Source organism: Chanos chanos, chromosome 2 (assembly GCF_902362185.1).
Source record: "Chanos chanos chromosome 2, fChaCha1.1, whole genome shotgun sequence".
Lineage (NCBI taxonomy): Eukaryota > Metazoa > Chordata > Actinopteri > Gonorynchiformes > Chanidae > Chanos > Chanos chanos.
Window position 1 is genome coordinate 48,566,426 of NC_044496.1, and position 15,805 is coordinate 48,582,230.

The 15,805-nt window shown below is 40.2% G+C and overlaps 1 protein-coding gene across 1 annotated transcript; it reads left to right on the forward strand.

Annotated features, from left to right (window-relative positions):
* The first annotated feature begins 4,452 nt into the window (after positions 1–4,452).
* On the forward strand, positions 4,453–9,033 carry stc2a (stanniocalcin 2a). Its single transcript, XM_030766724.1, has 4 exons — positions 4,453–4,591; positions 7,313–7,455; positions 7,823–8,034; positions 8,667–9,033. Exons 1-4 carry the CDS (start codon positions 4,453–4,455, stop codon positions 9,031–9,033), a joined length of 861 nt encoding a protein of 286 aa, XP_030622584.1.
* The last annotated feature ends 6,772 nt before the right edge of the window (positions 9,034–15,805 follow it).

The following is a 15,805-nucleotide window of genomic DNA, read 5'->3' on the forward strand; positions in this document are numbered from 1 at the left end:
CACAGTTAGCTGCAATCTGCCAACACTGTTGCAATATAAATCATGGCATAAAAAACACTCTATAATAGCACATTGTTCAAGTCCAATAAAAGCCAGGGGTCTGAGTGTACTATTTTCACACCACTTGGAATGAAAAGGCAAATTCTGGATAAGTATGCCTATGTAGTAAAAAAAAAAAATTCTCTTTACAGAAGTGAGTTGAGTTGACAGACCTCAGTGTAGTTTCAAGCACAGAGATGTAATTCTCTCCCGCATCATGAAGAGCATTTCAACACTACTAATTCTGACATCAGTTTATTCTTTCTCTATCTCTCTCTCTCTCTCTCTCTCTCTCTCTCTCTCTCTCACACACACACACACACACACACACACACACACACGCACAGAGAGCGCCATGCACAAGTTCTTATCCATTTAGGTCATGTACAGCACGACTATTTTATCCCACTGTTCCTGTTCCTGGAAGAAGCCCTGCTTGACCCCCACCCCCAAGCATTCCTCCATCTCAATATCTCTCTCTCGATTCCTCTTGCCCACTCTGTGTGCTTCCTCTGACCTCTCCATGTTAAAGAGGGTCACACAGAGCCCTTGGAATGTCGGATTCATATCTCCTGACATAGTGTGAGCAACTCAGGATACATGAGATGATAACACAGTCCATCTCATGCTTTAATATTGCATGGCAGATACAAAGTTATCAATAGCACCCAATTACTACACTCCATTAGGCAAGCATATGGGGCTTTTGAAAAGAGCCTTTGTGGTTTGAATCCCCATGAAGAACATCAGTATTACTTCCATTAAGCAGGCAAGGCTGAATTATTATTTGACCTGTCCCAGGCAGTTTAATTCTGAAATGATTAATTCGTTAAACGTGAAAGTATTTCATGAACAGATATCCAGCCGTCACGTGCCCTGCAAATGCACGTGCTCGGGGGGGAAAAAGATGAAATGAACACCACTGCAATAAAAGCAGTGCTGTCACTTAAAAGGGAGAATGTCTGTATTAAACAGTATCGCAGTGTACTCAGAAACCCATAAGATGCGGAACTCTGGCGTGCTCCAAGACCTTCATCAGCGCTGTTTAGCCTGCTGCCTTTACTAAGGCTTTTGTGCTTGTCTAGTAACATCGTTGTGTGTTTGTGGGTGTGTTTACATTTGATTATTGAGAGGCGTCTGATAATTACATACTCTTCTACAGCACGTGTGGGTTTGAACGTATCTCTCCGCAAAATTATATGATTTACTTTTGGTCAGACTGAAATGCCTTTCGCTGGCATGCGCTCTGCAGACCGGTGTAGATGTCAAATTGAAACGGCATTAAATATATCATTATGTTCAGTAATTGCACATTCTGGACTGGCGCAGCGCTCTCTCTCTCTCGCTCTCTCTCTCTCTCTTTCGCTCTCTCTCTCTCTCTCTGTCTGTCTGTCTGTCTGTCTGTCTCTCTCTCTCTCTCTCTCTCTCTGTCTGCCTTTATTTCTCTCCCTCACTCTAAAAATTGAGCTTGCGATCTCAAGAGCACTAAATATACGAGCAGATCATCGGCGATTTTTCGTAGCACCAGTAGCCTGTGGTGACATGCACCATTACAAGCCTGCGGTCTACTGACCAGTTCTGATTGGTCGGGGCTGAGGGTGTGTTCGAAGCGTAGGCTGGCTCTTTTACAGACGTCGATTCAGTTTAGGGATGGACCAGCCTGAGAGGTACGTGAAGATGAAAGCGCCTACGGGTGAGGCAGAGTAGCGTGGACTCTTTCACTGAATTTTGCAGACGGTTGAACTCCCAACAACTTTTCTGTACTATAGAAAAGTTTTTTTTTTAAATGGATGTTTAAGAGAAGAATAAGAAGTATAAAACACTATATTTGTCTCTGCTGAAATAAGCAGAAGCTATTTCTAGACGTGATATATTTTATTGCAATTTCCTGGAAAGCGAAGTCCCGCTAATTTAATCAAAGTGTGTTTGTATGATTCTCTCTCTCTCTCTCTCTCTCTCTCTCTCTCGTTTTTCTAGTAAACTTAACTCGAGTTTCTTGGGAAATGTTGTGCATAATTGGTTCAAACACGTGAGATAAATCACCATATTTTCTCCTCACGGCACGAGAGCTAGTGGTGAACAAATATTTGTGTACACGGCACTGTTGGTCTCCTATTCTATTTTGGGCTACGCTCTTACCGCAGAAGACACTCATCCAATTAACAATATCTCAGTAGTCCCAGATCCATGGAGATGGTCAGCGTCCCACTCAATCATATTTCACGCATGCGGTAAATTTCGCATGATCCATTCCATTTTCCAGTTAACCCACAATCATTATGAAACCAAAGTTTCCTTAAATACAACCATTTCTGAGATAAGCGATATTACTGGAGGAGGGGGAGTCTTAAAATCTGTTTTAAATCAAGGGACAAATTTTCAAATTAGACGACTATGGCATTACGCTTTAAGTGTAACTGTTTCAAAAAGAAAGAAAATGTCTTCACAGTATCTCTCGTCGTCGAAGTATTATTCCTCCACCTGGGCATTTTTATGAAACTCTCGTGCTGTAAGAAGTTCACAATAGAAATGAAACAAGTAAAAGACAAAACTCACCACCACACCCAAAAAAAAACCCAAAACAAAACACACAGACTAAAACGTAACATATACAATAAGTGCTACTTATAACTGTGAGTGAAAATTGTCATATATTCATTTCAATGTAAAAAAAAAAAAAAAAATGAAGTAGACTAATGGACTGTTAAATTGTGCCGCTGCAGAGGACAACTCAGCTGCAATTATCACAAGCACTTTTAAGTACTTCTTTTAATTCATTTAATCAGTAGAACTCTCACTTAATTTACCAAGTGTTCTGGTCCGGTCTTGACCTGGGGGGGCATGTGACATTAGTTCTGGGTTCTAATAATCAGACCTCACAGTTTAGTGCTTGTTCAGACTCACGCATTTGTGTGTGTGTGTGTGTGTGTGTGTGTGTGTGTGTGTGTGTGTGTCTTTCTGTCTATCTGTCTGTAAGTGAATGTGTGGCAGCAGTCAGATGTGCACACATGCCCATGCCTTTTGTGTGAGTGTCTCTCTCTCAATGGAGCAGCTGCCTGGAGGGGGTGGTTTGTGAATGATGCAATCCCTACCAACGTTGCCCCCTTTTCTCTTCTGTGTGAACTTGGCACACGAAGGTCACATTGACAGAATGCAAGCAGAAACTGGTAAAGTCGGGGTGAATCAGTGACCCTTTCAGATTTACACAATACAAAACATAAGAATGGTAGCTTCTATCGCCCTTCACCAACGTCGCCACCCTACTCATTCACTTATGTCAATCATATATGCACATGAGTTTAAATGTGGTTCCTCTACATGAACGTGATACTAAAATTTTACTCAAAAGCCTCTTTTTTGGGTAAACATGTACAAGAACACCTAGAAGATTAATATGTCCAGTATTCCCCTTGAAGTGTATCCAATTGTTTTATAAGCTGAGAAAAGCACATACCACTACAGTCCATCATCAGGTAATCACATTTTAAGGAATACTTTTGATAACAAACAGCATCAAACACATGTCACAAATACCCATACTTTACGTAATCAAGGTAATTAAAGTCAAAAAGTGTAGAAGATCTACATGTAATAGCTAACATTTAAAATCATCTGCAGGTATATCTGGTCACAAAGCAGGAGCAAAACATATTTAAACATGTTTAAAATTTCATCAGTATTGTCATAATCAGAATCTGAATATTCTCAACAAACAAAATGAAATGGATCTTTTGTTCTATGGTATAACCATGATTTGATATTTCATTTTACTCTATCTCTCTTTTAGATAATTCCATTGCCTCCAGTGATATAACGGTGTAATGTGTGTGATGGTGTCAGTCATCTACTTTATTTAATCATTAAATTCTCATGTATGTTTGGAATCTGAAAGCATGTTCTTTGCAGTTTATTCACTTGCACATTATCATCGCATATTTGTCAGAGACTGCTAACATCCATGTCAAATGTATCTGTGAATGGTGTCATATGTAACTAATGAAGTTAAGTGCATTAAAACCTGCAAATATTCACCCACGTCACTGTCTATGTGCAATAGTAAGATCTCGCATACTAAACCCTAGAAGAGTAAATAACCACCCACTCATACACACTTTACAAGTTTAGTTTATGGCAAGAAGGGGCAACTTTCGCCACAGACACTCCCCTCAAACTTGGACGTGGATGTCTGCGTCTCTGATTGGTTGGGAACCACGACTGACAACACCTGCTTAACTCCTTCATCAAAATTGTCACCCGGACTCCGGGAAATATAGCCAGCATCCATCCCATCTCCATGCTCACTCTTAGTGTCACCCTGAGCAGTGGTTGCTACAGAGTGACTAGATAAGACCTCCGGCTGAGTGGTGCATTTGTAACTCAACTTGACAGGCATACGGCTCCTTAAAATCAGAAATGTTTGTCAAATTTGCAATAGCGCTTTTGATTTTTTCGGCGTTTGAGCAAGCAGTGGGAACGGATAATATTGACACTCATGACAGTCATCCAGAAAAACCGCCAAGCCAGAAAGGACGCCTTTCCCTGCAGAATACAGGTAGGATAATACACAATGACGTGCGGTGGGAACTCGGGAAAAGATAGAACTGTTATCACTCTGTACACGTCGTAGGGTGCTGATGTACTCAGCGGTGAGCTGGAAGCCGAAGGGGCACGTGCTCTGTGTAAATTAGACCTTGCTGAGCAATTCGCTCGTCCGCCGTTTTCATGAACCGTTTCTGGACAAAATAAGGGAGTAATTGCTGACCCACATACAATTTTGTACATCACTACGCTTTTCGATTATGAAGGAAAGTGATATCTTGTAAATATACGGAGCACACGGAGAGGGAAATTCAATAGTCTATCTTCGTAAACTATTAATAGCATAGCACAAGGTAGGCAAAGATAGGTAATGTATACGGTGATATTTCGTTTAGGTGTGTGTGTGTGTGTGTGTGTGTGTGTGCGCGCGCGCACGTGTGTGTGTGTGTGTAGGCTGTTTCTTAATTTCTGATGCGGAACAATCACATGTAGTATCAGTTTAACGCAAATATAGGTTACCGTTCGTTGTGATGTAGTGTCTGTCTGTCTAATATACCGAGAATTTGACCAATAGCTTGTATGTGTAAGTATTCTATAAAATATGCTAAACTTTTCCCTCTTACTCATCATAATTATTTGCATAATAGTCAGGCGGCAACACATCGAAGTGATGCAATGGGCTTACGTGTTGCACTAGCGATATCAGTGGAATTGATAGTATTCGTGTGAACTAGGCTACTCGTGCGCGTCATTTTGGGTAATGGAGCAATCACAATGTGTTACATTAGGGAACACATTGTTTCATATAAAAGGATTTTTCTAACCGATTCGTTTATCAAACCGATCATGCATTTAAAAACTAGGGACGGATCCAGAGCAGGTTTGCATGGTGAAATCCCTCAGTCGGTCACACTACTGTGTAATTCAATGCACGTTGCGGCCAGCTCGTACGATCCAAGCACATTCCCGCACAAATGCCAACACAAGCACTGCAGACAGCGGCTCACTTTTCCTGCGCGCACGAAAGTTCAGCTCTGTGCCTCCCCCCTCACACAGTCTGTCTGTTAACAACTAGCATTTCTTCAGTCAAACGAAAACTATGACCTACGCTGTTTACTATGACCAGAGGCATCTGACTTCTAGAGGGCAATCCCCATATCTCAAAACAGAGGCAGCCCCACAGCTGGCTTTACTTAATTGACTTTTACAGATCCCTGGTGGCGGACGTCAGTGAGATTTAGGCGAGCCTACTGAAATGGGTGCTTTGGAAAATAGTGTCAACTGCTTGTTCTCACGGTTTCACCTCTCAAAAGAATTCAGTACTGATGACGAAGCAGTGACATTCCCTCCAATATAGGGTGTAGGAATATTACGTGGGATACGTGACTTAACCGCCGTCACATGCTGGGCTTCCTGAAGGTGTTGAGGGAATCGTTTGTTTCAGCACATCAAGCGAAATGAAATCCAAAAAAACAGATCATTTAATTTATAATGTTTTTTTTATTCTAAGAGCAGAAAACTGTTCCCTGCCAAACTGATATAAATGACCTTCATGATAAAGTAGCCAAGGCGATTTAAAGTCAAGACATTAAAAGTTTGAGAAAGAATTCAGCTACCCACGTGAGGAATCGTAGATTAATTTATGTATTTAGGTGTGTATTTGTTTGTTTGTTTGTTTAATGGTAAGCTTGCTGACCAGTTCATAACCTGTTACAGATGGTATTAATTTGTAATTATTGCGCCGCACCATAGCCCATTGCAGTTCTTTGCATTTGCCTTTTTTTGTAATTTTAGCTTTATGGGCTATTTTGGTCTGTACGTTGTATGTGACCTTTGATTTCTTTACATACTCTCAGATTTGCCTGAGAAACCAAGTTAGACATCTTTAAGAGTGTTCCCAAAATTATAGCAAAATATATGGATTTCTAAATCAGCTTTATCCGAAATATGTGATTGCTGATATTTTAAATTGTGCTTAAATAGACCATTGTCTTACCTTTATTCTGACAATAACCTGATGTTGGAATTGTAACAAGAGAACACTCTGAAGCCTTGTATTTACATTTCTCCTCACAAAGAAGTGAAAAGTATCTGCATTGCACCACCATTTTTATGCCAGGCATTGCAGATGGATTTTGTCGCAGAATGACACTCATGCTCATGTTTTTACATCTGAGCTGTTCATCTGCCCAGCCATTTGTTCTACATGATCTTCTCAAATAGGAAATCTTAACTAATATGTCCAGAAGCATGAGTCTGTAGATCACATACACAGTCTTGCAACTGTCCAATCATCTAGATGGATACACTTTAGTAGCACATCTTATTACAGTACTCTCTGTTTTAGATTCCCCTAAAATACAGTTAAGTCCTCACGGTTTCACAGGCATAACAATGGTTGTATGCTAGAACAGAGCCGGTGCGCGTACTCTCAGGGATTGCAACGTTAGATTGAATTTTCGTGGGATTGCCACATATTGCTGTTGTTTCTCAAAACAATATGCTAGAGGTAGAAGAATCATGACTAGCCTATATGATTTCTTTTTTTTTTTTTTCCCTTTTTCTTCTTCCTTTTTACAAAAGTGAACCATGAAATTAATTCAGTCTATATTGCCATTTCCGAAAACACAAAATGGCCCCAATTTTACAATAAAGACGAATCACTTAATGATCTGATTTGGTCAGAATGGTTGGTTTCTTTGAAGGATAATCTCTCCCATCTTTGTGGTTTTAGCTGAGATTCAACACTGCTTGGTGAATGCGGGAGATGTTGGCTGTGGGGTGTTTGAGTGTTTTGAGAACAACTCCTGTGAGATTCGTGGCCTGCAGGAGATCTGCATGACCTTTCTTCATAACGCTGGAAAGTTTGACTCACAGGTAAGGGCCACCCCACAACATGCTACTATCTCCTTGTCCTTGTCCCCCAGTAGAGCAGAGTTTGTGAAAGGATGAGCCAGTGGTCACAGAGCCAGCTGTCCTTCTCCCAGTTATTGCTCCAGTTTCACGATGTGCAGGTGGATTAGGAACAGCAAGCTTTTCAGTCTTGTAGCGTGGTCTTAAGATGTTTGTCAGTTTAGCTTATGGCAAGACAACTCCCATTTAAACATGATTAAATTACATATGCTATGTGTGGAAACAAGACCAAGACGTTTGTCATCTTTATGATTTTATTTGCTTCACTCGTTATGACTTTGAGAAAGTTCTAGCTCATTGATGACCTGATCCATGTCTTGTGTATTCTCAGGGAAAGTCCTTTATCAAAGATGCGCTGAAATGTATGGCCCATGGCTTGAGGCACAAGTTCAGCTGCATTAGTAGAAAGTGTCTGGCCATAAAGGATATGGTATTCCAGCTACAGCGAGAATGCTACATGAAACACAACCTCTGCTCAGCAGCCAAGGAGAACGTCAATGTCATAGTAGAGATGATACATTTCCAAGACCTGTTTCCCAAGGGGTGAGTTGCATTCTCAAAACATCCCATTTTAAGACTTTACCACCAATGTTTGTCCCAGATACACGGTGTGTACTGTCATTTCCTTCTCTGTAAGTGTGCATGTATACATGAGAGAAAATATGAGTGGTAACCAGTACTCTCTTAAACCTACAATCATTGTTTATGCATGGTTGAATGTTACTAAAAGTGTTTTTCCCACCCCCAAACAAGCCCAATATTAATATTTTCAAGTTTGTTTTTGTACGTGGGTTTCAATGATGGGAGGACTACATTTAAGGTCTTTTAGACTCCAGCTGTTAAACGCTTCTTTGTACAGTCTCATGAAAGGTTGGTGTGTGTCCACACTGTCACTGGTGCTGTGACATAACCTTCCATTGCCCCAGTCCTCTCCTCTCTTTTCCCTTGGCAATGCCAGCCCACAGTGTCAGCAATAGGTACTTTTATGGTCAGTTAAGAGAAACAACAGGGAACAGTTTTGAAGGACCATAAGGCCATTGGAAAGTGGAACAGCAACACCACTCTCTGCTGTGGCCTATTTTGCTTAGCCCCAGCAGGCAACGTGTTCCATTGACCCTCGCTGACCATACAGCACCTCTATGTATCCCTTTTCTCTCTCTTTCTCTCTCTCTCAGGCCATATGTGGAGTTGGTTAACATCCTGCTGAGTTGTGGTGAGGAGGTGAAGGAGGCCATCACCAGGAGTGTGCGGATGCAGTGTGAACAGAACTGGGGTGCTTTGTGTGACAGTCTCAGTTTGTGTGATACTCTTACCCCCGCTCCTGGCCACGCCCATGGCCCTGCCTACGGTCCAGATCGCCGCCCCCCTGCCCTCTCACACAGTGAACTTGAGCATCCAAAAGGCTCTCGACAAGGGGAAAAAGACAAGCCTGGCAGGGGGGGCTTCCACCCTAGAAATCGCAGCCAGAGCCCCAGGCGTGGGAGTCTTGACTCTGGGGTGGCTGACCAGGAGGACCTTGAGACCACTGACATCCGGAGGTGAAAGTGTAGGACTGAGAGACCTGACCATGATCCCATGATCCCAATTTGTAACACTTCACAGACTAAGCAAAAATAGGACAGACCGCCACCTCCCCAAAACCCACCCTCCTTCAACAGTCATTCCAGTATTCGCAATCTGAACACTTTGCAGGGTATTTGTGTTGTAGCCCATTTTGATACTCCAGATTGTAGATCAGATAGTTGTTTTGTAGGATTATGATTATTATTGTTGTTGTTACAGCGATCATATTTTAGCACCAATATAGTGTCTCTTTAAGCATACCCTCTGTAAGATTTGATCACTTTGATTATTTATTCTTTATACAATGTTCAAATAGAAAATATGTACATATAAATCGACATATATATCTATATTTATATCAACATGTATAAATATAGTCATCATATGCAAACTTGTTAATCTATATGTAAAATAGCATATAGAATTCTTGCTGTTGTATCAGTCACATTATTGCACCTACTTCACATCTGACTGTAGATATGTAACATATTATTTTTGTTTTAAAGTGGAATATATTTGTGTGTGTGTTCGTTGTAATTCTGTTTACTTTATTAAATACAAATTGTACAGGAACTGAAGTCCAGTTCTGGCACATATGATGGGTAAATCTATGATAATAGCATAAAAAGTCATTTGCAATCATTTAGCTGTGCTACAAGCTGATTGTACATTTATTTACCCTTACACATACACACACACAAACACACATCACACGTACACAGACACGCCATATAAATATATGCCTATTATATAATTTTTTCCCAGACTACCCTTTATATAACCAAACAGATGAAAAATTTTTCAGTTTTCTTTGTGTATAGATTTATTTAGTGTCAGTTCCACTTTAAGCTTCAGACCGGTGTGACAGACATAATTGGATAGAGCTCCCTCACTCCCCTCCGATGCAGTTTCCTGTAATTCAAGCAGTATGATTCAGTGTCTATGATGATACCATGTAATTGTGTGTGGTGAATGGCTGTGGACTTTACTCTTCTCTGTTTGACACAGAGAAAATTGCGACTCTCACAATCTATCATGGAAAGCAGCGCTCCCTGTAATCTGGCCAGCTCCACAGACAGCCACCAGCGTTTCCAAGTAAAAAATAGCAGTACTCCTGCAGAACTCCAAGAAGGGCCAAGAGCCTGAACCACAGTAAACTGACCCAAGACCCTGGAACTGGGTTAAATCTACACAAGAGGCTCAGGGGCTATTATTAAAATGTTACATTTACCAAGGCCACTGCAGAATTCCTCTGGTTCCTTGCCAAGTGAAGGTTTCTTAAAGAATGTTCATGGAGGAGAGCTCAGCGCTCCACTTAGTTAATCTTAGGAGTCATTCCCTACTCTATTTTTTTCTTTTTTTTTTTTTCTTTTTTTTTTTCTTGCTAGTCTGTCCAGAGCAACTGTTAAGTGGCTGACATACAAAGATATTTTAAAAATCATCACAACCCATTGTCCTTTCTTTTTCTGGTTTTCCCAGGAAAGTTTTTTTTTTTCTTTTTTTTTTTTGTGTGAATGTTTTTCAAAGGGCTTTGAAAGTTGGGATGACTTTCAAAATGTAATGAAATCTGTATTTTTCTCTTAATCATACCAATATTATATCACCATAACTATTCTCTACACAGAATTTTGAAGGCAAAAAGATGGTTTTCTGTACTGGCTTATTTTTTCACCTACTTAATAAACCTTTATAATATCGAACCATCAACAGAAATGTTTCCTGATATTGTTTTGTATGGAAGTTTTACACATGACATTGTTTAATGACAATTTTATGTTCTGCTGGTAAATGGATTCATTCTGAATTAAAGTTATATTTACTTTCACGATGAAAGATCTGTTCAATTTTATCACAGGAATATGTACATGACTAATACATTCTGGTTATATGTACATATCATATATTTTTTGAGTCAAGAATATGTACCATGAGTCAAGATATCATGGTTTCAGTGCAGCAACAAAATCGTGTCATGTCCCTGCAGTAAACTGTTTTTTATTACCTGTTAGGATTCTGTTGTTTGTTTAGATACTCAGAGAACATAGAGAACATAAAAAGTACAAATGAAAAAAAACTGTACAGATCGCTTTACATTCATAAACAACAACATTCTGCATGACACACATACTTGAGTTGAATAAACATTGCTGAGTGATTAGATGTGATTCTGAACAGCTACAGATTCTGGGAATCTGGTCTTTCTGCAAGGCAAAGAGCATGTTTAAATGTTAGATTAGATTCATACCTTCTGAAAACTGGGGTCTGGAGTTGCACGGCATTCCTCCTGATTGGCAAATAAAAATGTCATGGAGTGTTGCACAGTCTTGGCGCCAGACTCAACTGCCGCCGCGGGCACCTCCTATAGCCCCGTTGTAGATGCACTCATCTCAGTTCAGCTTTGCAAAGCACAGCACAGTGGTGGGAAAACAAATCATCTCTCCTGAGTGGAATAAGACCACAGCACCATAAACAAGCTCCCCTACACTTTGGCTCAGGGTCCTCCTGTCATAGGGTTGAAGATCTATAAACAGGCTTTACAGGGCTCGGCGGTGGACTAACTGACTCTCAGGTTAGCTTTTAGTACTGCACCTGACACATGAGAGACAGGAGCCTCAACAAAGTGGCCTTTCTCTGTGTTGATGAATTTATGGTGCTGTAGGTGTGGGTGATCTGATTGCAACTGTCAAAAACACACAGTCAGCCCCCCCCCCACGCCCCTGAGCCGTTTCTCAGAGGCGGCTGGCATAGTTTAGAGTAAACACTCGCACGTAATGTAACAGCTCCACCGTGTTTTTATGGCTGAGATGTCATATTAAAGGCTTTGTCCAGTTTCACAGATGATGCACTAGCCAGTGCAGACCTCCCTGTGAGTATGCTTTCCATTAAAACACTGCGTGACACACTGGCAAAACAATCCAGGCTCATTGGTTCAACTGTGAGACAAGAGATTTTATTTCCTCTGGAAAAACCATGAAAGCAGAGTGATAACAAACATATAAATTTGTCTAGACTCTTCTGCGTGCTGAAATCTTGGACCGCAATGAACCTGTTGAAGGCCAGGTCTATGCGATCCTATATTCATCCCAAACAGTACTTGCACAGATCAAATAATTTAAATTCGTTTCAATTCATCCACGCCTCAAATAAAATTTTTGTTATTTCACATGAGCTAATGTCTCTTTGATTGCTTTTGTATATATTGATTCAGAAGGGTGTGGGCCTGGTTGGATGTCAACAAAGGAACACCCAGAATGACATATTTGACATTTATATTAATCATGAATCTGTTTTCACAGATATTGCTGCCATGTTATTCACTGGGGCTGAGAGCACAAATCTATAAAATAATAACTGATCTCTCCGCTCAAAGTTGGAACGCATTGTTGCTTCTCCTTCATGTAAATTGGTGCATCATTGCCCTCTAGAGGTCATTTGCATACAATGACCATGGAAACATAAATAAAAATCAAAAGTTTCCGCTAGTGGGCTCAGCCACTCAGAGGCATGAGGCACCTCATATATTGGAGACAGCACAGATTTTGGTAATGTTCTTTCTTGAATTTTGATTGTTGGAGTGCTCAAACTATTTGATATGATATACTTTAGCTACTGCAGAAAGCAATAAGTTGATACTGGCAAGCTCTCTTACATGAAGGTGCAGACATTGCCTGGCTATATGCCATATTATCATCTGATTAATCATTTGATTAATACCACTGTATAAGACAAGATTGTGATGTGAATCACAATAAATAAATATTACGAGAATAATCTTATCATATCATGCAACTCAGTAATAAATCTAAAAAACAAACAAAAAAAACAAAACAAAACAAAACGGCAAACTTACTGAAAAGCTTCTAATATGCTACCAAGAAGGCTATTTTAACCACAGCATACTGAGTAAAATTAACTGGATATGTAGCAAGGTGAAATGCACTTGATCAGGGGTAGGGAACTGTTTCTGGTAGGGAGAACCCAGCAGGCATTTGGTCATGAACTCTCAGCCATTTTTTCATTTGTAATTAAAATGAATGAAATACTGATACTTATATGAAAACCCGTCCTCAAGATGTTGCTTATTTATCCATGTGAAATGTTGGTTTGAGGACTGCCACATTTCACCACAAGAGGGCAATAGTACACAGTGTGGTGGCTCAGGTGACTTTTAAGGTCACTGTGACATAGCACAGGTATAGTTGGGTGCACCTTACTAGAACAGTACACCCCACTGCATACACAATAGCTGCATATAAGACTGGGATATAACTACATTGCACTGAATTTGGATACTACAGTCACCTTGGTCAGCAATTTATATAGCTGTAAATATTTCTGGCATTATACTCACAAGGAACTCCACTCAGGTATACTGAGTGGACTGCACATTAAGAATATTCTTGTACACCCAAAGGAGTGACTACTGGGAAGTATAAATAATAGATGGGCTAATAGGCTATAACAGATGCAAAAGATAGAGTGAAAGCTCTGTACCATAGTAGGGAATGTACCATATGATAATGTATTTTTACACGAGGAAAATAATTTTCATGTTTACATCAGAGGCTAAACATGTGTTGCCATTAAAAAAATGGAAAGAATTTAAGTTTTGGAAAATGACCAGTAGTTTAATCTACTGTACACAATAAAAGACAAAGAAAAAGACAAAAGAGGGGGAAAAAAAGAACAGCCATCCAAAATGTTATGCAAACACATAATTCTTGTACAGCAGAAAGTGGAAAATTTAAAAGCAGCAAGATTCAGAGCTCCCCATCCCAATTCACAATCCAGCAAGAATGAAAAATTAGTTTAGAGAAAAGACCTCCTCCATTGTCTGAACACACTTTGGATTTCTAAAATCTGACCACGAATATAAAAACATTATGCTGTCATATAAAGCCTTACTGTCAAAAACCCATATGCTATGATTTATGCGAATTTTCAACTGTGTTGCCCAGCAGAAAGTGAGCTGTGACTGCCTGCTCAGAACACGATTTCAGGCTTCACCCCCATGAGCCTAAAGTGCAGATGGGTCTTTGTGAATTCTAGTTTTGAAGCAAAATGAATGCTTCAAAAAGCAACATATTTGTACTTACAATCAATTCATGAAACTCCTGTAAGGGGGGATTGCTGCACTGGGCTCGCAGCTCATGAGCTGTCTGTGCAACTAAATTCAAAAGAACCCTGATATTAACCAACGGTCCTGCCCCTTAAAATGTAACCAATTCATAATGATGTAACTCTACTCAAAACAAGCCTTTTTCATCACAGCCACTCTTATTTATGTACTCTGCGGTTACAACGGTGATGTAAGCTAGTTATTTTGTGAGGGTTTATGGCAAATGATCTCCACTGTTGTGACATTCGTTTTATTTAATGTTGACAATTAGTCTGCCTCACAGGACTGAACCATCATGTTCATGTCCGTCAAGTGACTGCTCTCTACAACAGAGTTTTTGTCAGAGAAATTACAGAGCTCCTTAGAGACTGCCATCATTGAGTTGGTTAGCACACATCCTTCGACTGTAAACTCGGTGGTGGCCAAGAAGGAAATCTTAAGAAGCCTGCTTATTTGTGTTGACCAACGGACAGCGAACAAGGCCATCACTTTTAACAAAAATCCCCTGCCTGAGTCGCAAGAACTTGCCACCCACCCCTGTGGCTCTACAATCTTTTCAAAACTGGGTTTCTACCAAGGGTATCTCCAGCTGAACTTCAGCCAAGCAGCCAGGACCTTATTGCACTCATCACCCACACAGGTGTGTTCTGCTACACCAGCTGGCCTCAGTGCTCAGTGCTTTGCTGTTTTCAGATTATGATATCAGCTGTCCTAATAGGATTTTCCAGTGTGGCCATTTATCTAGATGTCATCATGGTACATGAGTCCTCTGATGATGTACACCTTTGCATCATCTTTACAGCACTGGCCAGACACCACCTCACAACAGATAGTGGCCCATAATTCATGTTCTTCTCACATCCTCTTAGTGCTTTCACCAAGTTCTGCCTTTTTCACAGGGGCATTTGCCCCTAATATACTATGACTTACAGAAAAAGGGGAAGGTACAGTATTTGAATCAGACTATGAAGAAAGGAAGAGTTGGAAAGCTATCCATTCACCGGAGCACTACTGCAGACACTCTACCTTTGAAGCAGTGTTGTGTGTTTGTTATGCTGTACAACAATTTGACAGATGATGGCTGGATAGCCACATATGGCTATTCATGCAATTTACAATTTACAATTAAAATTTGGTATTTGGCAGATGCCTTTAGCCAAAGCGACTTACAATAAGTGCAGCACATAGCAGTAAATAAATATAAAATATCAAAATGCTTTCTGCCCCTGTGTCCCTCAGCATACAAATTAATAAATAAATTTTGAAAGTTGGAAATTTTGTAATTCTGCCAGTGACTAATAACATTAGCTTTTGGTAAACAATAATTGTTAAACAGATCTAGATTTACCACAGCCCACAAATCTCATAAGGAAAACACAATGATGGAACCAAGGCCTGTATTAGTTCTTGCTCTTGCCATCTCAGACAACGCAAACTTCCATGAGATTTTTACAATACAAGAGTCATTTTTAAGCCAATCCATTAATCAGGTTCATGTCATATGAGTCGATTCATGTCCAATTTGAAATTCTACGTACAGTACATTTTATCACGGGGCACAATAGATTGTACACACTAGTACGTAAACATAAGTGACTGCTATGACGTGGGCCATGACATATGTAAGTACGT